We start from the raw sequence: 26,083 nt of genomic DNA on the forward strand, positions 1-26,083 counted from the left end.
ATGGATCTTCACCCATTTCTACACACAATAACAATTTTACCCTACTTTTATTCATCAGATCGTGACACCGTTACCCTAAACCCTAAACCCCTAAAGTAGTCTATATATACACCTATAGAAGTCTTTCCAAACTTTCCAGTTTTCCCTCTAGCACACAAGGATCGGCCCTACATACTGGAGACAAAGCATAGAGGTCCCTTTAGCTTGTTGTACCGGAGTGGTTAATCCTCAAAAGAAGAACAATGGGTCGTAGCATTTCCTATAAATGATCGTTGGGCTTTCTCGTCTAAAGACTAAAGACATGGGTGAGAACGAAGGACCAATGAGATGAAGGAAGAGAAGGAGTAGGAGAACGAGCTAGCCTTCCTTTTTTTTTTTTTTTTTTTTTTTTAAGTTTTCAACCATACACATACCAAAATCATAAAGAAAATAAATAATTTAACAATTGAGATAATTCACAAGAGCCAAGGAGGCAAAGGGATCCTATAAAAACCCTAAACCCAATTCAATTAGGAGAATGAATTGTGCTCAAACTTGAAAAACAATAGAAACCACCACTCTTCACATTACCAACACAATGGTGTTCATGAGGATTCAAGACTTCAATCCAATAATGGACGCAATCTACCTATTCTCAAATTACATCAACCAAATAGCCAACTTATGCTTCTCACAATACAGCTTCTCCATGGTTACCTCACACCCTACCCTTTACTTCACTGCAAGGCTACACATTTTTGGCAACTTCTGCGTCAACTATTACGTCGATGACCCTTTCTCGACCAACGTTTCCCTTCAATACTTTCGTGATGCTACCGTTGCTGTCGCTGGAACAGGTTTTGATACCATCACTATGTCTCTTGATAACCCTTTTCAAGCCACGTTGATATCAGAGAATTCAAGTGAGTATGATCTATTAATACCCCACAAGAACATTGTCAAGAAACAAGATTCTTGGTTTCCTTAGGTTTCAAGAACTCACTTTTTTTTTAACAGCTCCTTTAGGGCCTGTGCCAAAGTCGAAACTATGTTTGCCGCTATTTGCATATATCCCATCGGTGCAAGACGCTTCAGTTATAAGAGCTAGACATTTCAACGTTAAAGCTGAATGCTTTAATTACATCCTATACCATGTACCTGTCTTCCCAGATACTCCAGGTAATATCACTCTTCTTTGCTTTTTCGTATTTACGATCAAAAACAAATTTATTCCGATCGTTACTATCTTTAAGGGCAAACCCAATTATTCCGATTGTAAATTTTTTAAACATTAAGAAATGAAATTTTTAAACTCCAAGAGATGAAATTTCTTAAACACGAAGAAACTCTATTGACAATATTTGGGTGGATCGTAAATTTTTTAAACATTAAGAAATAAAATTTTTTAAACATCAAGAAACGAATTTTTTTAAACACGAAGAATCTCTAAAGAAAATATTTAGGTGGATCTTAAATTTTTTAAATACCAAGAAACAAAAATTTTTAAACATCAAGAAATGAAACTTTTTAAACACGAAGAAACTCTTATGAAAATGTTTGGGTGGATAATAAATTTTTAAACTAGAAGAAACCCTAATGAAAATATTTGTGTGGATCGTAAATTTTTTGAACACCAAGAAGCTCTTATGAAAAAGTTTGAGTGGATCATAAGTTTTTTAAACACGAAGAAACTTTGATGGAAATATTTGGGTGGATCGTAAATTTTTAAATGATGAAGAAACCCTAACGAAAATATTTGGGTTGAGTTTATTTGGGAAGTTTTTAAAATCTAAAAAACCCTAATGAACTCAAACCAATCTAACGATAAATATGTTTGTGACCGAATCTAAACCAGACAGGTTAGGTTGATTGGGTTGTTCGAGTGATTGTATATGTTTCTATTAACTTGTTTTTCTATCACAGTTTATATTACTACAACGGCTTCACGAGTCAGATTCTCAACTACAACGCAGGAGTTTAATCTTACCGCAGAGGTATTATTTTTTTATCGAAATTTCACGAACGAAACCGAAACTAAATTCAAAAAACTTGAAAATTAAATAGAAATAAGTTTTAAAAGTTGAAGAATAATGGTATGCAGGCTGGACAATGTTCAACGGTGGGCTATGGACTTGAGCAAACTCAATTCCGAATTCTTCTTAAGCCAAGGTTATTTTTCAGTAGTTTGCCATTAATAACAGGCAAATATATAGGTTTTTATGCCACCACAATTTCTGGGTGCCTAATGGTTGTCCCAACTAATAGTCTATTGGTTTCATATCTCGTCCATTTTCTTCCGTTCTGACAAATTGTTCAATGAGATCGGTAACTGTCGGATGTAGATCCGAAAATATGTCTTGTTCACTTTGCATCTTCAATCTTACAGGAAATTCATCGATTCATTGTACCGTTTCTAAATTCATCGATTCTCAGGCCTTGCAAATATTACAAATTAATTGAATCTCGTCTTGATTTTTAGGTCTTGTTTGATGGCGGCTTAGATTTTGGTTTCTGGGAATTATGTTGGGTTTCTTGTCATTTCTTTACTATGAGTTTCGTCCTTAGTAATAAAATTTTTTAATTTCTAGCCGAATTCTAAAAGATACCCTTCAAAATTTTTGGAGATAGCAATGATGAAAGTCCCACCTCGGTTAATTTAGAGAATGATCATGGGTTTATAAGTGAGGAATACTAACTTCATTGGTATGAGGCCTTTTGGAAAGCCCAAAGCAAAGCCATGAGAGCTTATGCTCAAAGTGGACAATATCATACCATTGTGGAGAGTCGTGTTCGTCTAACTAGCAATGGTATATCAAATTATGTTGGGTTTCTCGTCATTTCTCTACAATGAGTTTCGTTGTTAGTAATAAAATCAAAGACTTTGTTATTACAATTTTACCCATCAAAATTTTCAAAGATACCAGTGATTATCAAATTATGTTGGGTTTCTCGTCATTTCCTTAGTAATAAATCTTAGAATTTCTAACTAAATTCTTTAAAAAAAAATAAAATAATAAGTAGGGAAAAAAATGAATTCATACGTGAAAGTGTATTTATAAACATAATTTGTAAGCATAAAGGACTTTAAATAAATCAAAGACTCCTCCCCATTTAAATTTTAAAAATTATGTTTATCGATAAGAAATGGTAAAACCGTTAGTACCACATTTTAAAAATACAAACAAAGTATTATATCGGTCGTGATAGAATGAAGTACAAAAATAGCTCATCATTTCATATTTAAGAGGTCAACGATCGAAGAGTAGAATTCAACTCGATATCAAATTAGTAACGATGTCAGAAGTTTTGATGAATTTAACTCAATATTGTATGCATAAGGTAGCTTGAAGATGAGTATGACTTTGAATGTTTTTTAATATCATTAGTAATAGTGACATTCAGCGATCAGCAAGGCTGATGAGCTGATGAACCACATCAGGATCTGCAAGAGTGCTAGTGTCTCCAAGACGCAATTTTCCTCAGAATTCTTCTCATTATTTTACCATTCCTTGTTTTTGGAAGTCCAGGCACCCAATGGATTTTGTCGGGTGCTGCAAATGCTCCAATTTGAAAACTGATTAGAGACGACCCGTAACGGTTCAAGCCCACCGCTAATAGATATTGTCATTCTCTTTAGGCTTTCTCTTTTGAGCTTCCTCTAAGGTTTTTAAAAAGCATTTGCTAGGGAGAGGTTTTCACACCTTTATAAACAATGTTTCGTTCCCCTCTCTAGCTGATGTGGGATCTCACAATCCACCCCCCTTCGGGACACGGTGTCCTTGCTGACACTCGTTCTCCTCTCTGAAGATGTGGGATCTCACAATCCACCTCAGGGTCCTCGTTGGCACAGCGCCCGATGTCTGGCTCTGATACCATATGTAACAGCTTAAGCTCACCGCTACCAAATATTGTCATTTTCTTTGAGTTTTTTTGGGCTTCCTCTCAAGGTTTTTAAAATGTGTATGCTAGGGAGAGGTTTGCACACCCTTATAAAGAATGTTTTGTTCCCTTCTATAGCTGATTGGGATCTCACAATCCACCCCCTCCGAGACACAATGTCCTTGCTGGCACTCATTCCCCTCTCCAATGATGTGGGATCTCACACAATCCACCCCTTTGGAGGCCCAACGTCCTCGCTGGCACATCGCCTAATGTCTAGCTCTGATACCATTTGTAACAACTCAAGCCCACCGCTAGCAGATATTGTCATCTTCTTTGGGTTTTCCCTTTCGGACTTCCTCTCAAGGTTCTTAAAACGCGTCTCCTAAGGAGAGGTTTCCACACAACCTTATAAAGAATATTTTGTTCCCCTTTCCAGTTGATGTGGGATCTCATAATTCATTCCCTCCAGGGCACAGTGTCCTTGTGGCACTCGTCCCCCTCTCTGAAGATGTGGGATCTCACAATTCACTCCTTTGGAGTCTCAACATCCTCGCTGGCACATCGCCTGATGTCGCTCTCTGATACCATCTGTAACAGCCTAAGCCCATAGATAGCAAATATTGTCTTTTTTAGGCTTCTCTTCCGGGATTCCCCTCGAGGTTTTTAAATGCTAGGGAGAGGTTTCTACACTCTCATAAGGAATGCTTCGTTTCCATCTCCAACTAATGTGGGATCTCACAATCCACTCCGCTCCGAGTGCAGCGTCCTTGCTGGCACTTATTAAAAGGGTTATGGAATCTTGTGGTACACAAATAATGGACGGACCTGGTTTCTAACCGTGAGAATAAGGCTTTTCCTTAGCTCTTCACTATAAGAAACACCATCCACTAGAGTCACAAATGCATAAATCCCTTGTCCTTTCACCTGAAACCTCACAATAAAATGATCATGTATTATACGGGCAAAAGCATATGTACCAAGTAGATAAAAAAATGTAACAGTCCAAGTCTACTGCTAACAGATATTGTCTGTTTTGGCCCGTTATATTTCGTCGTCAGTCTCACGGTTTTAAAATGCGTCTACTAAGGAGAGGTTTTCACACTGTTATAAGGAATGCTTCGTTACCCTCTCCAACTGATGTGAGATCTCACAATCCACCCCTTGGGGCCCAACATCCTCTCTGGCACACTAGGCGGTGTCTGACGCTAATATCATTTATAACAACCCAAGCCCACCGTTAACAAATATTGTCCGCTTTGGTCTATTACGATTGTCGTCACCTCACGATTTTAAAACTTGTCTATTAGAGAAAGGTTTTCACACCCATATAAGAAATGCTTCATTCCCCTCTCCAACCTATGTGGAATCTCACAATCCACCCCCTTAGGCCCCAACGTCCTTATTGGCACACCGTCCGATGTCTGGTTCTGATACCATTTGTAACAACTCAAGCTCACAGCTAGCAAATATTGTTCGCTTTGGCCCGTTACATATCACCGTCAGCATCACAATTTTAAAACGTATCTACTAGGGAGATGTTTCCACACCCTTATGAGGAATGCTTCTTTCCCCTCTCCATCCAATGTGGGATCTCACAATCCACCCTCCTTGGGGCCCAACATCCTCGTTGGCACACTGGCCAGTGTCTGGCTCTAATACCATTTGTAACAGCCCAAGCCCACCGCTAGTAAATATTGTCCGGTTTAGCCTGTTACGTATCGCTATCAACCTCACAGTTTTAAAACGTGTCTACTAAAGAAAAATTTCTACGCCCATACAAGGAATGCTTCGTTCCCCTCTTCAATCGACATGGAATCTCACAAAAAAAATTCAAATGCACCAAGCAAATGGGTTACGTCCATCATTTATGCTCATCGCCAACTAACAACTCGAAACCAACAAACCTACCTCGTGCTTGATACCAACTACAGCTGCTTCTGCACATTGGGGATGTGAAACTAAGGCAGATTCCACTTCTGCTGTGCCAATACGATGCCCACTGCAAAACATAACGACCATACCACAAAGATACATGGATAGTTCTAACCATATGGCTTAAAGAAGAAGCACCAACAAACCTGACATTGATAACATCATCAACTCTTCCGGTAAGCCAGTAATATCCATCCTTATCCCTTGAAGATAGAGTACATTACTTAGTTTTTAAACTCAATGAGTTCAAACTCTAGGACGCATCGATCGATACCATGACAGACATGAGATCGAGCGCCTTGATTTCCTTGGTGCAGCCATCACCAGTAAAGTAATAGCCAGGGAATGGCTTGAAGTAGGTTGTGATGTCCCACATTGGTTGGGGAAGAGAACAAACCACCATTTATAAGGGTGTGGAAACCTTCCCCTAGCAGACAGCATTTTAAAGCCTTGAGGGGAAGCCCAAAAGGGAAAGCCCAAAGAGGACAATATCTGCTAGTGGTAGATCTGGGTCGTTACAAATGGTATCAAAGCTAGGTTATAGATCTTGTAGACTAGCCTACAGAGTAGGCTTGGCATGTTCCACGGTCCAATTACCGGTGCCCCGTCATTGCCAGGTATGCCTTAAGTAGGATGAAGGATGTATGATCTTTGTGATATATTTAATATGGTTGGCTTTAAATGATGCATGACATGATACTGTATGAAAATGTGTTGTGGTGTGAACTGATGTAATGCATATCTTTACGTTTTACGTTATGATAGTTATGTTTTCTTCTGTATGAATTATCAGATAGGATGTAGAGAATGTTATAAGTAAGTCATAAACTTAGCTAGAACCATTTTCTTGGCTTCTAGAACCAGGCCGCACAGAGGACGTAGAAGAGGTAGGAGATGGAGAGGACGACCTCCCATTAGGAGAGGGGGAAGAGGAGAAGCCGATAAAAGCTCTTCCCAAGAGGGGTTGACTACTGGACCATATGCGTTTGTACCACCTCCTGAATACGCACCTCCCCACAAACCGTACCACCTCCTGAATATGCACCTCCCCCACAAATCATACCACCTCCTGAATATGCACCTCCCCCACAAGCTGTACCCACTCCTAAATACGCACTGCCCCCTCAAGCTACACCACAGGCCAGGTTAGACCCCGCCACAAAGTTAATGTTGGAATCCCTCCAAAAAACTATGCAAACTATGCTAGACACACAATAGGCCACGTTGTTGACTACGCAACAAGTCGCGGCAATGGCCACGTAACCAGCCAATGCGATGGCCACGCAACAAGCCAACACGGCCGCCCCGCAACCGGTGGAGGCTGTAGCCATACAACCGGTCAACAACCCACATCCGGATAGGGGTGTGAGTTGGTTAAAGGATTTCAGAGGGTATAACCTCTGTCCTTTTGTCGGTTCAAAGGAAGATCCCACAGCGGCTCAGATGTGGATCGCAAATAAGGAGACGACCTTTGAATCAATGAGATACCCTGATGTACATAAGGTAGTGTGTGCGACATATGTGTTACAAAAAGATGCAGAAGTGTGGTGGTCGAATAATAAACATAACATCAACCCGGGCGGGGGAATTACAACATGGGAAACCTTTAAGGAAGCCTTTCTAAAATATTTTTATCCAAAGGAAACCCGTATAAAGAAACAGCAGGAGTTTAACCACTTAACCCAAGGTGATTGCACGGTGGATCAGTATGATCAGAACTTCATGAGATTGAGAAGGTTTGCACCGTCATTAGCTAACACTGAAGAGAAACAGACAAAAAAATTTGTGTTGGGATTGAACCCGAAGACCCGCCGCATGTTAGAGGCCTTTAACCCAAAAACCTATGAAGAGGCCCTAAGGACGGCCAAGGCCCTAGAGGAACCCCCAGAGGAAAAGAAAACGAAGCCAACGGCTGTCATAGGGAGGAAATGCCCTTTCGAGGTCGAAACTACAGAATTCCAACCACCGCCCCAGAGACCTCGATATCAGAGAAGGCCACCAGCTCCACCCCCAATGGCGCGATACCTAGCAATGGAGAAGCCCCTGTGCCGTAACTGTGGAAAACAACATGTTGGGAGATGTTTGGCGGGCTCAGGTATGTGTTATATCTGTGGTCATGCAGATCATGTGGCCAGAACTTGCCCTACAAGGAGCTCGGGAAATCTGAGGGAACCCGGTTATCCGGGAGCCCACCATACAAACCCGCCCACAGACCAGGGCATATGCAACGACCAGTAAAGAGGCGAGAACATCTGGCACCGTGGTGACAGGTACGCTTTCTATACTAGGACACTTTGCGTTGACATTATTTGATTCTGGTTCTACCCATTTCTTAGTTGCTTTACCATTTATTAAACAAGCAGGATTCGTAGTAGAACCCTTAATGCATGTGTTGTCGGTCGATACCACAACAGGGATGGACTTAGTTACGAAAAATAGAGTAAAGGGCGAAGTAATAGCGAGACAAACCATCCACGTAGACTTAAAGGTAGTAGATATGACAAATTTCGACGCATACTAGGAATGGACTGGCTAGCCGAAAACTTTGCTAGCATAGACTGCCATAAGAAAGAGGTGATATTCACACCTCCCAACGGACTTACCTTTAAATTTAAAGGAACCTCCACATGTACCACCCCAAGAATAATATCGATGATGAAAGTGAGACGCCTGATACAACAAGGGGGTGGACGTTTCTAGCCTGTGCAGTAAACACAAAAGGAAAGGAAAAACCCATAGATACAGTACCCATAGTAAACGAATTTATGGATGTCTTCCCGGAGGACCTCCCGAGAATTCCTCCATCGCGAGAGGTAGACTTTAAAATAGATCTGGAACCAGGAATGGGACCCATCTCTAAGGCCCCGTTCTGCATGGTGTCACAACCATAGTATGAAGAGAGTAGGTTGTGACCCTCACGCCATGACAAGTAAAGGGGCGTCCCTCAAGAGACGCCCATCCGGCCACATGTGGGCCAACATAGAAGAATGCCATGATGCGATCGAGGAGGACGATGCATCATCCAACACACCACCACGCAAAGTGGGCATTGAAGACATGTTGAGACATAAGCATAACAGAGACATCAGCATAGACATGAAGGACAAGATAGGCTTGTAGAAGGGTCGGGTAGGGCTCCGGGCCTTAACCTCAAAAGTCGAGGTTTCGAAAGGAATTTGGGCATGCGGTTCGGGAGTTAAGTCCGTCCATATGAAATATGAATGCTCACCAAGTTTGGTGTCAATCGGACATTGAACGGACAATGCACGACACCGTATGACACCTCACCAAAATCATGTCTACACCTAGTAGATTGAAAATGGCTCAAAATGTACTCTAGGGGTACCATGGTGTTAGCTCTCCACCACCCCTGAGCCCTATGGCCTAAGTGAACTACCCTGTGGCACATACGTGTGTCACAGTGTGGGCGAGCGTGCCGAGACAAGTGTCTCGGGCGACTTCCTTTGAAATGGGTTTTTGAAGGACAGTACCGGACGACACGGGTGTGCCGGTATTGCGCCCTAGCCCGCGTGTTGGAGGTTGCTACATACACCCGCTATCCAGGACGATATCCGTAAATGATTCGGCATGGGCACGGGAGGGCCTATGCCTCGATAGAACCCGGATGGATGGATGTTCGGGAAGTCCCGATGAGATGAACGACACGCGGGCCCATTCTCGATGGCATGACCGAATGAGTTATGATGGCCGACGACATCCCGAGACTCAATTGTGAGGTTGCATGGAGTACCGGTGTCAATTGTGTCAGATCGGGACCCACGTTTTACGTCGGCCTTTTGGCGCGGACTCCAAAAAGCGATGGGTACCCGCCTCGACTTTAGCACGGAGTTGTGGATTTTAACATCCCGAGACATGCTTTGGGCATGCGTTATGGATTTCGCACGGAGTTGAGACACCAAACTGCACTTAATGGAATTCTCTTACAATAACAGCTTCCAAGCAACCATCGGGATGGCACCCTTTGAAGCGTTGTATGAAAAACGATGTAGATCCCCATTGTGCTGAGACGAAGTAGGAGAACGAGAACTGGTAGGACCGAGCTGGTCTGCGTCACCAACGAGGCAATACTGAAAATTAGAGTAAGAATGCGTACCGCACAGAGTAGGCAAAAGAGCTACGCCGACATTTGGCGTAAGAATTTAGAGTTTGATGAGGGTGACCAAATGTTCCTAAAAGTAGCTCCCATGAAAGACATTCTAAGATTCTGACGCAAGGGGAAGCTCAGCCCCAGATTCATTGGACCGTTCGAAATTTTAAAAAAAGTGGGTTCGGTAGCTTACAAACTAGCTTTACCACCTTCACTCGCAAGCGTACACGATGTATTTCATGTGTCCATGTTAAGGAAATATACTGCAGACCCGACGCACGTAATAGACTACAAACCTCTCGAAATCGAGGAAAATTTAAGCTACCAGAAGAAACCAATTAAAATTCTAGCCCGAGAAGCGAAAGCCTTACGTAATAGGAATATAGGTTTCGTTAAGTCGAGGAAGCTACGTGGGAACAAGAGGAGGAAATAAAGGAAAAATATCCCGAGTTGATCCATGAGTTCGAGACTTTCGAGGACGAAGGTTCTTTTTAGGGGTAGGTAATGTAATGGAACAAAAAAAAAAAAAAAAGGTGAGGGTTGTCGGGCGAGCCGAAAACTCCGGCAAACGCCAGAGTTTTCGCTCGCACACGACCCACAAAGGGCGGCCGAGGGCTGGGATGCCACAGATTTCGTCCCCGGCCTTCAACCACCCTGAAATGACCTGCAAAGTAACGAAAATGGTGAAAAACGAGAAGGAACAGAAAACCCGACGGAACGTCGGCGAAGCTGAACCATACGAATCGACGTCAAAACCTCCATTTTACACCACAAAAGTAATACCAGAACCCTTTACACACATCAGGAGTAGGTTTTAGACGAATCCCTTACGCTGAACACCGTCGGCAAGGAAGACGGAACGTCGGACTTCCGAACTTCTCCAGATCCGGGAGTGTGAGGTCCTTACAAACGAAATCTGTACCAAAAAATGGGGTTAGGGTGAAGAAGAATCTCAGGAACGGAGGAAAAAGAGGGAAAAAGGACGTCGAGACGATGTTGTCAAGGAGAGAGAAAGGTCGCCGAAAAATCGCGCAGGCAGTCGGGCGAAGAGGACGAAGTCCGACCCGAGGGCCGGATCCCACAACCCGAACCGAACCGAACCCAATTCCCTTTGGTCGGCTTAGAACCTGACGATTCCTGCGGCCCAAACACTCTGACCCAAATCGTATAAGCCAGCCCGCCTGCATTTCTTTCCCATCACCGCGCACAGCCCGTCACCCGCGAACCGGCCCATCACCGCGTACGGCCCAAGACCCGTGAGCGATCCGATAACCCGTGCCTCGACTTGAGACCCCTACACACGCGTCGCACTCTAATTGTGCCACGTGGCACGTCTGCAGTGGGACTCCTCTCAGCTCCGACGGCTTAATCGGCTCGGTGGCGGCTTCTCGGCTCCGCGAGGCTTATTCGGCTCGGAAAACCTATTTCCAGCCCGTTTGACACCGTTACGACCCTCCCGGACCTGATTTCGATCTTGTTTAAGGTAAAATGGAACATTTCAAGGTCGTATTTCACAAATTCCAGTCGGGAATTTATTATATTTGTGAAATACTAACGAAAATGACGAATGAACCATTAGGAACCAACCACCAACGGAAGCGTAAAACGTTGACGAGAAGCTAGGAGCTTACGTTATATTCTAGGGAGTACTTCGGCTAAGGCCTACCAAGTAAGTGGCTCACCCGTCGTAGGTTATGCGTTATTTGTTGTATGTTGGCACGTGCCTGTGGATTTGCATGTTTCATTAAATTGTATGCTAGTTTAATGTGCTTAAGAACGAAATCATGTGAACGTGAATGTATGCTATATATGCTGCTTAGTTTGATATGATATGTTATGCATGTGACGATTTGTGGCTCTTGAATGATTATGGCATGATTGTATGGAATATGTGAATGTAAACAACATGAATTGTATGACATGAAACACGGTAAACTGTCTGGAATCATAACCCCGATAGGAATATGTATGAAATGTGAATTGAAAAATGAGAATGACATGAAGTATGGAACGTGATAGGGGGTTATGATCATTAATGATAAATGTAGAAGTAGGGGGGACCTCATACATATTGTGTGAGCATTTAGGGGGATACCCCTATCCCATCACGAGGGTACGGACGCGTACATCCAATGGCAGGACAACGATCGTTATGCTTTGCATAGCGCTGCCGTGACAGTTCTAGTTTTAACGGGTCCCGGCATAAGGGGCTCCTAGAGTATGCCCACTGGATAAGGACAGTGGCCCAACGGTGTGCGAACTAGCTAGTGAGCTCATACTCGCACGAATGGGCTGTGTAGAGTATATGGTACACGTCCACGATTACCCGTTAGGATTGTACCGTAGGGAAAACGAAACGAAACGATAAGGTCCCATCATTTCATTGCATGTGATTGTCGCATAACCCCGATAGGGGTCACTTACTAAATATTCTAGAAATACTCAAGCCTCGTGCTACTTTACTTTTGCAGATAAGGGCAAGGCACCCATGTGACAACGATGGCAGCATCGTAAACCCTAGGACCGTAGCACATGCATAGGGTAGTTGTTTTTCCATTTCATAGTCTAGGTTGAATTCGTTTGCATCACTAGCATAGGTTAGTATAGGTTGAGTTGTATTTACATAATAAACCATAAGGTAGAATTAAAACATTCATTTTGGTTTTGGTTCCTTTTCCTTTATTTCAATAATATTCGTTTCTTTTTCCCTTGTAATCTTTTTTCTTTCACGAGGTAATAAAAGGCGAGCGTAAGTCGCATTTATGAACAGGGTCCATTTAATGTATATTCTGCATTTCAAGGTATAGTAATGACCTTAGAATAAAATAGGTAAAATTTAGGGTCGTTACAATTGGTTCAAAGCCAAGTTACCGGACGATGTGCCAGCCTTCTCGCTATTCCTCGAGGGGGTAGACACGAAGCGGTGTGCCAGTAAGGACGTTGGGCTCCAAAGGAGGTGGATTTGGGGGTGGTCCCACATATATTGGAGGAAGGAAAGAGTGCTAGCGAGGACGCTGGGCTCCGAAGGGGGGTGGATTGTGATGTCCCACATTGGTTGGGGAGGAGAACAAACCACCATTTATAAGAATGTGGAAACCTTCTCCTAGCAAATGCATTTTAAAGCCTTGAGGGGAAACCCGAAAAGGAAAGGCGAAAGAAGACAACTACTGTTAGTGGTAAATCTGAATCCTTACATAGGTGGTTACCTGGGTTGTTTCATATCTTTCCACAAGAATGGTTTGAAATTAACAAGGTTGCAATAAAAATAAATAAATAAATAAAAATAAAACGCGCCTCTCCTAGGGAGAGGTTTCCACACCCTTATAATAAGGAATGCTTCGACTCCTCCAACCAATGTGGGATCTCACAATCAACCCCCTCCCTTGGGAGCCCAACGTTCTCACTGGCTCTTCGTCCGATGTCTAACTTTGGATCTCACAATCAACCCCCTCCCTTGGGAGCCCAACGTTCTCACTGGCTCTTCGTCCGATGTCTAACTTTGATACCATTTATAACCGCTCAAGCCCACAGCTAGCAGATATTGTCCTCTTTGGGCTTCCCTTCAAAGTTTTAAAACACATCTGCTAGTGAGAGGTTTCCACACTCTTATAAGAAATGATTCGTCTCCTCTCCAACCAATGTGGGATTTCACAATCCACCCCTTTGGGGCCAGCGTTCTCGCTGGCACATCGCCCGATATTTAGCTCTGATACCATTTGTAACAGCTCAAGCTCATAACTAACAAATATTGGTCTCTTTGGGCTTCCTTTCTTGGCTTCCCTTCAAAGTTTTAAAACACGTATGTTAAGGAGAAGTTTCCATTCCCTTGTAAGAAATGATTCGTTCTCCTCTCCACACCCTTATAAGGGCAGTGAGATCCCACATTAGTTGGAGAGAGGAACAAACCATTATTTGTAAGGGTATGGAAACCTCCCCTACCAGACACGTTTTAAAAACTTTGAGGAAAAGCCGAGAAAGAAAATCCCAAATAAGACAATATTAACTAACGGTGAGGTTCGGCTCTTACAAATGGAACTCTTTTTGTAATTATTCTTTGTAGATAAACTTAACATACATATGTGAAACTGGTATTAAAATATTAGTTATAAATATTTAAATGTAAATATCAATGGAGTAATTATTAACCTAAAGGCTTATCAAAATATAATACCATAAGCCATTTCTTATGGTAAAAGAAATATATACCATGAAACCACAGTTTGCCACCATGTGTCCGATGTAGGACACCTTGACTCTCCAACAACGTCGAAGAACCACCTACAAGAAATCAACGTGCATTTTACGCATCTTTTAATCGAAACGAAAGTTGAGTCTTCGAGGCTGAAATATTAAGATAACTCATGAATCAACCATCAGAGTTTGATTTAGACAAATTCATGATATTCAAAGCCTTTAGATGAAGAACGCTCTAGTAATATAAGTCAAGGAAAGAAAATGACTCAAGATCCCGAGACATCGTAATAATCAAACCTCCATGCACTAGGATTGATTGGCTCGCCCACACTTCCAAGAACTCGTAAGGATTTTCGGGAGTAGCGAGTAACATGCTGCAGGAAGAGGATTTTCTAGAGTAGTTAGCATACTATTTATAATATTTAATGAAGATCATGAGCAAAGTCTCATAGGGGCGTAGTCCCAGTTTAGACCTCAAAGCTTAGCCATAATAAAAGCTAAATGTTATTCGGAAAGAAAGAATATAAGACAAAAAAAGTAACCCAAGTGATCAAAGATTATAGAGATGCCTCACTATGGTAACAGCTCAAGCCTACTGATAGTAGATATTGTCCTCTTTAGGCTTTCCCTTTCAGGCTTCTCCTTAAGGTTTTTAAAACGTGTCTGCTAAGGAGAGGTTTCCACACCCTTATAAAGAATGTCTCGTTCTCTTCCTCAACCGACGTGAGATCTCACAATCCACCCCCTTTGGAGCCCAGCATCCTTGCTGGCACTCGTTCTCTTCTCCAATCGATGTGGGACCTCCCAATTGAATTGTGAGATCCCACATTGGTTCGGGAGGAGAATGAAGTATTCTTTATAAGGGTGTGGAAACTTCTCCCTAGTAGATGCATTTGAAAAACCTTGAGAGAAAGCTCGAAAGGGAAAACCCAAAGATGACAATATCTGCTAGTAGTGGGCGGCCATTACAAATGGTATCAGAACCAAACACTGGGAGATGTCAGCAAGGACGTTGGCCCCGAAGAGAGGTGGATTGAGAGGTACCACATCAATTGCAGAAGAGAACAAGTGTCAGCGATGACGCTAGCCCCAAAAGGGGGTGGATTGTGAGATCCCATATCGGTTGGGGAAGAAAACGAAGTATTCTTTATAAGGGTATGAAAATCTCTATCTAGCATATTTTAAAAACCTTGAGGGGAAGCCCGAAAGGAAAACCCCAAAGAGGACAATATCTGCTAGCGAGGGGCTTCGGCCGTTACATCTTCATCTCCTAAGTATATTTTCTAAAGTACTTGCAACTTTTAACTTCCTAAATATCCGAAAAATGGAAAATACTAAAAAGGATCGATATTCACCTCCGCGAAATCACACGTTAGATGTTCTTATAATGTAATCGACTCAACAACATTTAGGAATATAAGATTAGAACCACGACGTACCTCGTTCCCTTCACGCATGAGGGACCATACTAATGTTGGAGCAGTATAGAATATTGTCACCTTATACTTATCGACTATGTTCCAACAACGTCCAGGATCGGGATAATTTAAGGCCTGCAGCAGGAAAGACAGTTTTTTGTCAAAACTTCGAATCATTTTGTAGGTGCAAACAGAACATATGTAACGTTAGTGAGTAGAAACAAGCAAACAACTAGATGAATTTGCTTGTCACATATAATGATTCCTAACACTCTTGCCAAAACTGAGCATTTTTACTTGTGAGATCCATATCGATTGGGGAGGAGAATGAAATACCCTTTATAAGGGTGTGGAAACCTCTCCTTAGCAGACGCGTTTTAAAAACTTTGAGGGGAAGTCCGAAAGGGAAAGTCCAAAGAAGACAACATCTGCTAGCGATGGGCTTGGGCCGTTACAAATGGTATCAGAGCTAGACACCAAGTGATGTGCCAGTAAAGAGGCTATTCCCGAATGGGGGTAGACATGAGACGGTGTGCTAGTAAAGACGCTGGGCCCCGAAAGTGGGTGGATTTGGTGGGAGTCCCACATTGATTGGAGAAAGAAACAAGTGTCAGCGAGGACATTGGGCCCTGAAAGGGAGTGGATTGTGAGATCCCACATCGGTTAGGGAGGAGAACGGAACACCCTTTATAAGGGTGTGAAAAGTTCTCCCTAGCAAATGCGTTTTAAAAATTTTAAGGGAAAGCCCGAAAGGAAAAGTCTAAAGAAAGCAACATCTAGCAGTGGGCTTGAGCCGTTATAAAATTATGTGACATAAAGAAATTCACAGTACTCTCCAAAGCCTAGCCCACCATGGAACCACACCTTAGCCCAGAATGGTTCTGCCATCTCGCACGAACCGAGGTTGTCTTACATTCATTTTAAAAAGCACATACACTTTAGTTTGGCTAGCGTGTCTATATCCGACAAACACTTCGACACTTGTTAGACACAAATTGCAAAGATCAAAGGAAAATGAAAAATGAAATGATCAATCATTACCCCTTCATAAACAACAACACTAGCTCCATTGAGTAAAGGTCCATACGTGACATAACTGTGCCCAGTGATCCAACCACAGTCAGCTGTACACCTAAAATCAGGCAAACGATACATCGTGAAACCGTAAATATAAATGTACGTCGAAGGACGTTACGGTTGATCTAAGTTTCGAAAATACCAGTACACATCAGACGGTTTGTAATCAAATGCATACTTGAATGTTGTTGCTGTATACACCATGTATCCTCCAGTTGTATGAAGAACACCCTACAAAACTCGAACTATAATTGTTCGGATCAAAGTAGAAAAGCAGCTCTAAATGATGGAAAAGGTTTACCTTTGGCTTTCCTGTACTCCCGCTAGTATAAAGCAGGAAAACTGGATACTCTGCATCAACCCACTCCACTGTACATGTGGTTGGATATGTTGAGACAGCATCCTGCAGATATTACAACCAATCGAGTACAGCATTCAGTTCATTTCCAGATTCATAGGGACGGTTACGCGATACATCTTTTCATATTCGTCTTTTCTTTAACCCTATGCTATCAACCTAGTCATTCTCGCTTGTTGCTTCAAGGGGTCTCCCCACTTTATGTGGGTATTATATAGGCTTCGTCGAGAATACAAAATAGATCGGTAACTACAGGTTTCCCTCATCTTGTGAGGGAGGGAGGGTTCCGGGATACCTTGAGGTCCTTTTTTGTATATTTCATCATTAGCAGTAGAACGACCATTAAGAAAGTATATATAAGTATACATTTGGTTATCCATGTTGATAGCATGCTGCAAATACATATATCAACAGGAAACAAACATATATCAACAGGAAACAAGGGGCATTGAACAGAACATAATATTTGATATTTCTGAAAATCATTAGCATGAAGTAGGATATGCAAACCTGCCACCATATATCCCTCCCTTCCTTCCATTTAGTGGATTCTCTCTTTAGCGCTGACTCATTCTCATACGTAAGGCACGTTGCTGCAGGAAGAGATGAAAGAGATTACACACGGCCTAAGCCCACTGTTAGCAGATATTGTCCTTTTTGGGTTTTCCCTTTCGAGCTTCCCCTTAAGGTTTTTAAAACGCGTCTACTAGAGAGAGGTTTCCACACCCTTGTAAAGAATGTTTCGTTCTCCTCCCCAACCGATATGAGCGTTCTCCTCCCCAACCGATATGAGCGTTCTCCTCCCCAACCGATATGAGATCTCAGAATCCATCCCCCTTCGGGGCCCAGCGTCCTCGTTGGCACTCGTTTCCTTCTACAATCGATGTGGGACCCCACTCACCCCCCTTCAGGGCCCAGTATCCTTTCTGGCACACCGCCTCATGAACACCCCTTTCGGAGCTCAGCCTCCTCGCTGGCACATCGCCCAGTGTCTGACTCTGATACCATTTGTAACAGCCCAAGCCCAAGCCCACTACTAGTATATATTATCCTCTTTGGGTTTTTCCTTTCGGGCTTCCCCTCAAGGTTTTTAAAATGCGTCTACTAGGGAAAGGTTTCCATACCCTTATAGAGAATGTTTCATTCGCCTCCCCAACCGATATGAGATCTCAAAATTCATCCCCCTTCGGGGCCCAGCATCCTCGCTAACACTCGTTTCCTTCTCCAATCGATGTGGGACCCCAATCACCCCCCTTCAGAGCCCAGCGTCCTTTCTGGCACACCGTCTCATGTCCACCCTCTTTCGGAGCTCAACCTCCTTGCTAGCACATCGCCCAATGTCTAGCCTAATACCATTTGTAACAGCCAAAGCCCACCACTAGCAGATATTATCTTCTTTAGGTTTTCCCTTCTAGGCTTCCCCTCAAGGTTTTTAAAACACGTCTACTAGGGAGAGGTTTCCACACCCTTACAAAGAATGTTTCGTTCTCCTCCCCAACTGCCAACAAAAGAAAGCTGAATACGAACAGAAAATACGATTTCAACAAAGAAATATCATTGCAAAGGTTCATAAACACGAAGCAAACACACATAGAAAGTATAATTATAACAACAATAGTAAACTTCAAAAGTTCCCCACCTACAGAGACCCCATTTTGTGCTGAATCTGTGACAGCAACATCCACAATGTCTTTAAGATGGATAACTTTATAACCCCTTTTAACAGCATTGCAAGTAATCACAATTTTTGGTTTACAATCTATGAATCTTTGAGCGAGAGATTCTGAAGAAAACCCCCCAAAAACAACCTGAAAGAGTAAAGAAAATCAAAGAGAATTCCAGATAGGTGGACAGGGAGTGAAGTTGATGAGTACCGAATGAATAGCACCAATTCTAGCACATGCAAGCATGGCGATTGGAAGCTCCATTAGCATGGGCATATAGATCACAACAGCATCACCTTTCCCGACTCCATTAGCTTTCAAGAAGTTTGCTAGCTTTGGCAGATGGATAAGCTCAAAGTCAGACCAAAAGAGGCATTAAAATTTGTGGGTTGTTCTAGTTTATGAAGAAACAAGGAGTTTACAATAACCTGACAAACTTTGTTTAGAAGGTGAGTGTAAGTTAAGGAGGCATCAAAACCAGGCTCGTTTCCTTCCCAGTAGAGAGCAACCTTTTCCCCAAGTCCAGCTATCGAGACAGTTGTAACAAATGTTGGTGATTCCACCTTTGAACCACTGGTCGGGATAGAGAAGTATTAGAAGGAGAAAGAGAAATGAGTGATCTTTTTGTTCTAATTAATGATAAAAGAAAGGTAAACGAAACCAGGAATATATGTAACCGCTCAAGCCCACTACTAGTAAATATTGTCTTTTTTGTCTATTAATGAGAGGTTTCCTCACCCTTATAAAGGATGTTTCATTCTCCTCCCCAACCGATGTGCGATCTCACAATCCACCCCGACCTTGTCTGATAGGGAGATGGTTTCTACACCCTTACAAAGAATGTTTCATTCTCCTCCCCAACCGCCCCGACCTTGTCTGATAGGGAGATGGTTTCTACACCCTTACAAAGAATGTTTCATTCTCCTCCCCAACCGATGTGAGATCTCACAATCCACCCCGACCCTGTCTGATAGGGAGAGGGTTTTTACACCCTTATAAAGAATGTTTCGTTCTCCTCCCCAACCGATGCGGGATCTCACAATCCACCCCGACCCTGTCTACTAGGGAGAGGGTTTCCACACCCTTATAAAGAATGTTTCATTCTCCTACCCAGCTAATGTGGGATTTCACACCCTGACCCCATGACCCCGTCTACTAGGGAGAGGTTTCCACACCCTTATAAAGAATGTTTTGTTCTCCTCCCCAACCGATGTGGGATCTCACAATCTAGCTTGACCTCGTCTGCTAGGGAGAGGGTTTCCACACCCTTATAAAGAATGTTTCGTTCTCCTACCCAGCTGATGTGGGATTACACACCCCGACCCCGTCTGCTAGGGAGAGGTTTCCACACCATTATAAAAAATGTTTCGTTCTCCTCCCCAACCGATGTGGGATCTCACAATCTACCCCGACCCTGTCTTCTAGGGAGAGAGTTTCCACACCCTTATAGAGAATGCTTCATTCTCCTCCCCAACCGATGTGGGATCTCACAATCCACCCCTACAAGGCCTAAAGTCCTTGCTGGCACACCGCCTCATGTCCATCCCATTCGGGGCTCAACTTCCTCATTGACACATCGTTCAGTGTCTGGCTCTAATACCATTTGTAATGGCTCAAACCCACTGCTAGTAGATATTGTCCTCTGTGGGCTTTTCCTCAACGTTTTTAAACCACATCTAGCATTTGAAAGAGATTTCCACACCTTTATAAAGAACGTTTCGTTCTCCTTCCCAACTGACATGAATCTCACACTAAACAAGCCAGAAAGCAAAGATCATGAGAATTGAGGCTCACCTCTATCTTGATTTCACCTTTCCGGACATCAAGATTCTCAGAGTAGACTTTCTGATCCCATTTCTGTTTCCAATAGAACTCGGAAGCCGCAATATCGGACCAAAATCCAGAAGGGTCATCAATGGACCTACTGTACATCTCCAAATTACTAACAGAGTAATAGATTCAAAAGAAGCAAACCAAACCCAGATGAGATATGCACAAAAACGAATCAATGGTAATGAAATTAAGAGAAATGAACCTGATCGTGGGAGGAAATACGAGCACGAGAAGAGAATAGATGATCCGGTATAATGAGATGATCATCTTGGGTATCAGGAGACTCCCCAATGGCAGTGGCATTGAGCAGAGGTATCTTACGGTGGGTAGCCAATGGATCCATGGATGCTATCACATTCCGGAAACCCATGTCGGCCTTCGCCTTGTCGGCCCTGATTCTGGCAGAGGAAGTAATGAAGAAGAAGAACTATTGACAATGGTAGCGGAAGGGATGAAGAAAATGAGGAACACATCCGAATGGCAACGGTTTCTCAAATAATTAAGGGCTTTCGGAGCGGTTTGGTCTCTATGGCGGAACCAATTATGAGTCCTGCCGATTATCAGATGCGCCAGCTTGAACCATTCGATTGGGGGAGCCTCACCCTACTGCTGGTTTGAAATCGAGCACGACTCAGCTGTCACTTTTGCGTAATCAATCGGCTTCGTATACCCAAAATAGAACAGACAAAAATGGAAACAAGACACAGGACAAAATGTTGTATGTTTTATTGGACATATTATTCGATGAGAATCCCGTTTTTTTTTTTTTTTTTTTTTTTTTTTTTTTTTTTTNAGTTCTCTTTTCTTTCTAGACCGGACCCTTTTTTAGACCGTCTCCTGAAACACCTGCTTATCCCGCATGTGCTTTCGGAGCCCCCCACTCATTCAATGACTTGCTTGTGATTGCAGCCATTCCCCGAAAAGGGAGAGAGGAGGGAATCGTCTGCTCCCGTTTATGTGACGAACCGAAGAACCATCGTTAGGTCCCGAATTCTGCGAACCACCGGATCCAGACCAAGATCAGATCTCCATTACGTGGTACGATATATCTATCGATCCGAAGAACTTTCAGTTGTAAGTCATCTATTCTGCTCCTATCTAAAGTGATGCTAGGTTGCTTCACCTTCACCCTTCACAAAGACAGGTGCAGGTGCGCTTCGCTCGGCCACATGATGAACATGTTTTGAGCTAACTGCATGTCGAGCGCTTAAGCGGAGCTTGTGGTCACTCGTTCCTCGCTTGTTCCAATCCTAGTAAAGAGCCTCAGATCCGATTCTACACTACATATGATATTCAATTCCGGCCCTTACTAGCTCTTCGCTTTGTTGTACAAAGAGCATGCCCGAGGGGGCTACTACGCTCACTGCATCACCACCAGAGCTTGGCTACCACTTCGTCCAGCTCCTACACCTACCACAAACGTCGAATCATCACGTGGCTGCTAAAGCAAGTTACACTTCACGGCGTCCAAAAGACCCTCTCACGATTGAAGGATCCGAAACAACTTAAATAAGCCTCACTTACTGGTATTTGAGCAATTCTTCCCATTGCTTTTATAAAACTTCCCTCGTGTATCAGAAAACGATCACCCATTAATACAACACCAACATTATTTTATTCTAAATGCCAAACATCGATGCAAAGGTTAGATTGAACCACCTCTATCGACCCAACTAGTCCTCTAACAAGCAAGTAAGCCAACTAGTAGGATAGCTCTCTACCTTAGAGCTTTAGTCGGTGGCGGGTGGAAGGGCCCTCTCTCGGATCACGAAATATTTACATAACTCCTTGCTCGTGAGGGGGTTGTCCATTGATTAGCCTAAGAATGATTTATTTTTAAGTTGATTCAATATATCTACTATTTTAGAGACATTATCAAATAAAGAGCTAAAGATATAATCTTACGAGAAAAATTTTGCTCATTCTCATATAAGATAAGTAGATGAGTGATCCACTTGAGTGCTAATTTCAAAACTTGAACCATCGACCCTATCCCTCTTACTAGCTCGACAAAGATTAGGTTTACGGTTGAATAATAAAAAAAATTGTGAACTAGAGAATTAATAGCGATGGGTCTACGACAGCAGCCGTACCGACGATGGTTTAGCAGATTTAACTAGATTATACTCCCCTGTCAATCAATAAAGTTCTAGAAATAATTTATTATCATATGAATTGAAATTTGAAAAATAATTTTAAATCTGATTTAAAAGGAAAATAATAAAAATAAAAATAAAAAATGCCCTATGGAAATAGGATAATTGGATATTGTATAAATAATAATTTATTATGTGGTGGATTTGGTTGTGGCCGGGAGGGTTCAGCAAATTCCTACTCCAATTTGACTCGTTCCGATCATCCTCACAGTTCAATCACAACAAGTCGCTGCCTTTTCCCGGCGGAGAGAGAGGCGGATGGGTGCAAACAGTGAGGCCAACCAAGATGGCTCCGACGAGCAGCAGAAGCGGTCGGAGATCTATACCTATGAGGCGCCATGGCACATCTACGCGATGAACTGGAGCGTCCGGCGAGATAAGAAGTACCGGCTGGCAATCGCTAGTCTTCTGGAGCAGTATCCCAACAGGGTGGAGATTGTTCAGCTTGATGATTCCAGCGGCGAGATCCGCTCCGACCCTAACCTCTCCTTTGAGCATCCCTATCCTCCCACCAAGACCATCTTCATTCCAGACAAGGAGTGCCAGCGCCCTGATCTTCTCGCCACTTCCAGCGATTTTCTCCGCGTATGGCGCATCTCAGACGATCCTTCATCTGTGGAGCTCAAGAGTCTTCTTAATGGCAACAAGAACAGCGAGTTCTGTGGCCCTCTCACCTCCTTTGACTGGAACGATGCTGAGCCAAAGCGCATCGGAACCTCCAGTATCGACACAACCTGCACCATTTGGGATATTGAACGCGAGACCGTCGACACGCAACTTATTGCTCACGATAAGGAGGTTTATGACATCGCTTGGGGCGGTGTTGGTGTATTTGCTTCCGTTTCCGCCGACGGTTCTGTCCGCGTCTTCGATTTGCGTGACAAGGAGCACTCTACCATCATCTACGAGAGTTCTGAGCCTGACACTCCATTGGTTCGGCTAGGCTGGAACAAGCAGGACCCGAGATATATGGCCACAATTATCATGGACAGCGCCAAGGTTGTCGTGCTTGACATTCGCTTCCCGACGCTCCCCGTCGTCGAGTTACAGAGGCACCAAGCTAGTGCAAACGCCATTGCATGGGCGCCTCATAGTTCTTGCCACATTTGCACCGCAGGGGATGATTCTCAGGCCCTGATTTGGGATTTGTCGTCCATGGGCCAACCAGTGGAAGGTGGCCTCGATCCCATTCTTGCCTACACCGCTGGAGCAGAAATCGAGCAGCTGCAATGGTCCTCTTCCCAACCGGACTGGGTTGCGATTGCCTTTTCCACTAAGCTTCAGATTCTGAGGGTATGATCCATGTGAGTGATTCCATGTAACTTCTCTACCAGAAAACATAATGGGGTCTACTTGTTCTAGCATGTTCGTTCCATTTCTTTACGCAACAACACTTTGGCCATACTACTAATTGTTGTACAATTCCGCCATGAACCCATAATTTGCCTTCAGCTGTTTGTACTCTGTTCTTTTAACGAAATTTCCTTTTGGTATATGCAGCAACACCTAGCTTTGGTTCTTCACCTACACAGATAGTCATGTCTGAGAACCATCATATGTAACTATGTTCTTGAAACTTGATTCAACACTCGAATTTAGATTTATCCTTCATAGTGCTTTCTATATTGATGTTTTTTCTGATAAATATTATCGAACACTTATGAAGTATGAATATTTTGTGCATTTCTCTCAACTTGGAAATTCCTTCTTTCGATACAAAGTTTCTGCTGGATTTAAAGTGTGCTAAATTTCTGTTCTGGAATGGAGAGGAATTTGATGAGAATTAAGTCCATTGTTCGAAGCACATAACCTTATCAATGACGAATGTTAGAATTGACTGATGATAAATTTACACGGCAACAAGAATTTCGAAGAGGGAAAATGTTATCTAAAGGTGAAAAGTTTCGAATTCGTCTCGGAAGTATGTAAGAAAGTGGTAGGATATTCAATCTTTTCTGATCTTTGATTACCTTTTTTATCATCCACCAATTCAATGAGTGTATGTCATGTAAGTTTATCATCAACAAATTTTAACAGTAATCAACAGTGGGGAAAAGCCTGCAGGTGTGCAAGGTGCTGTCTTCACCTTATTTTCCTCAAGTGAGGTGATCACCAATGCATGAAGCTTTAAGGTGTTTCCAAGTATTTACTTCAACAGAATTTACTTTTATATGATTTGATGTAGAAGGGCTTATAATTGAAGAACGGGGATGAAAAGGAAGGCTTGTTCCTATCTGCATCTTCGCTCGAGTCTTTTCGGTACCAACCTATAAGCTATCGCCATCAAAGGACTCTGGACCCATCTACACAATCCTCCTCCATTGGTATTGTCTGCTTTTCTCATTTTTTTTTCCTTTCTCCCAGTTCTCACGCTGAAAGTTGAATCAGAACAAACAAAACAGGTTAGCCTTTTTGTTTGATTTAATTACTTATCTTTGTAAATCAATCATTTATTATGACAAAATAAGAAAGAATTCTTATTGCTCATGACTTTTCTGTAGCTTTAATGTCAAAACACTTGAATTTTGTTTGATAATTAATATTCTAGACTTATATTTAAATTTTCTTATTTGCTAATTTTGTTTTCTAAGGTATTAGGTATTGTGCACCATCATATCATTCCATACTCAGGTTTAGCCTTGTCTCTTGGATCTTCTGCACCTTGGAACATGTTGCACTTTTTAAGAAGATTGCTATATAGTAAAGCTATGTTGTTCCATAGAAAAGGTAGGAGAGTAAATGTTTTGATCCTTATGAACTTTTTTCTTCGAATAAGTAACTACGTAGAACAACGAAAATGGAATTTAAGGCATTATTTACATGCAATAGTGAAATAGATTACAAGTGGGCTCTGTAATCTACCTGTGTTCTTATCTGTTTAGCTTTTAGGAGGAGTTGGTATGGCTGGTTTTAACTTGATCATGTTTTTTATTTTTTATTTTTTACAGTTGACCAGCTTTAGTACGATGGTCGTTTTGAATTTTCGTTTGGTCAAAGTGTCGCGCACAGTTCGGGTTAGTTTTTGCTATCGAGTCGTGTACCTGTTCATAACCCTACTATCAAGAGCCAAGGATAACCAAAAGTCTAGCACCCATTCTACCTTTTATTCCCCTGAATTCTGTGTTTAGAAAGCTAACTCAAGAAGATTAGCAACATCTTTTCTATGATTCACAATTTGGCTGCTGGTTGATGGCTCACACAGATTGAAATCTTTCTTTGAATCTTGTGATGGCATTGCCATTGTGATTCAAACAGTAGAAAATTGTAACAGTCCCTACCAAATGAAACATTCACAGATTTTCTGGCCCATTGGCAGGAGATTCCTCAAGTTAAACCTTACACCCTAATGCCATACAACATATCTACTGCAGTCCTAGTGGTGTGATACCATGCTCATGGTGACATTGCTAAGAGAAGATCTTAAAGGAAAAAATAAACTTTAGGCAGCAATCCCTTCCGACCAGAAGAGTTGAATACAAGGC

At 42.6% G+C, this 26,083-nt stretch overlaps 2 protein-coding genes and 1 pseudogene across 3 annotated transcripts; 2 read left to right on the plus strand and 1 right to left on the minus strand.

Annotated features, from left to right (window-relative positions):
* Positions 1-578: 578 nt before the first annotated feature.
* Positions 579-2,390, plus strand: LOC111486713. The gene is made up of 4 exons (XM_023133945.1): positions 579-902; positions 997-1,158; positions 1,903-1,973; positions 2,081-2,390. The coding sequence occupies exons 1-4, from the start codon at positions 587-589 to the stop codon at positions 2,282-2,284; spliced, it is 753 nt and encodes a 250-aa protein (XP_022989713.1). The 5' UTR covers positions 579-586; the 3' UTR covers positions 2,285-2,390.
* Positions 2,391-3,193: 803 nt separating this feature from the next.
* LOC111486584 lies at positions 3,194-21,111 on the minus strand (annotated as a pseudogene).
* A 1,618-nt stretch (positions 21,112-22,729) lies between these two features.
* LOC111486692 (WD repeat-containing protein LWD1) lies at positions 22,730-24,302 on the plus strand. 2 transcript variants are annotated; one of them, XM_023133912.1, is made up of 2 exons: positions 22,730-23,894; positions 24,102-24,302. In XM_023133912.1, the coding sequence occupies exons 1-2, from the start codon at positions 22,860-22,862 to the stop codon at positions 24,135-24,137; spliced, it is 1,071 nt and encodes a 356-aa protein (XP_022989680.1). In that variant the 5' UTR covers positions 22,730-22,859; the 3' UTR covers positions 24,138-24,302. The 2 variants fall into 2 exon arrangements, with proteins under 2 accessions (XP_022989680.1, XP_022989681.1); XM_023133913.1 differs by having other exon boundaries at positions 22,731-23,905.
* Positions 24,303-26,083: the final 1,781 nt, after the last annotated feature.

Source organism: Cucurbita maxima, unplaced genomic scaffold (assembly GCF_002738345.1).
Source record: "Cucurbita maxima cultivar Rimu unplaced genomic scaffold, Cmax_1.0 Cma_Scf00011, whole genome shotgun sequence".
NCBI lineage: Eukaryota > Viridiplantae > Streptophyta > Magnoliopsida > Cucurbitales > Cucurbitaceae > Cucurbita > Cucurbita maxima.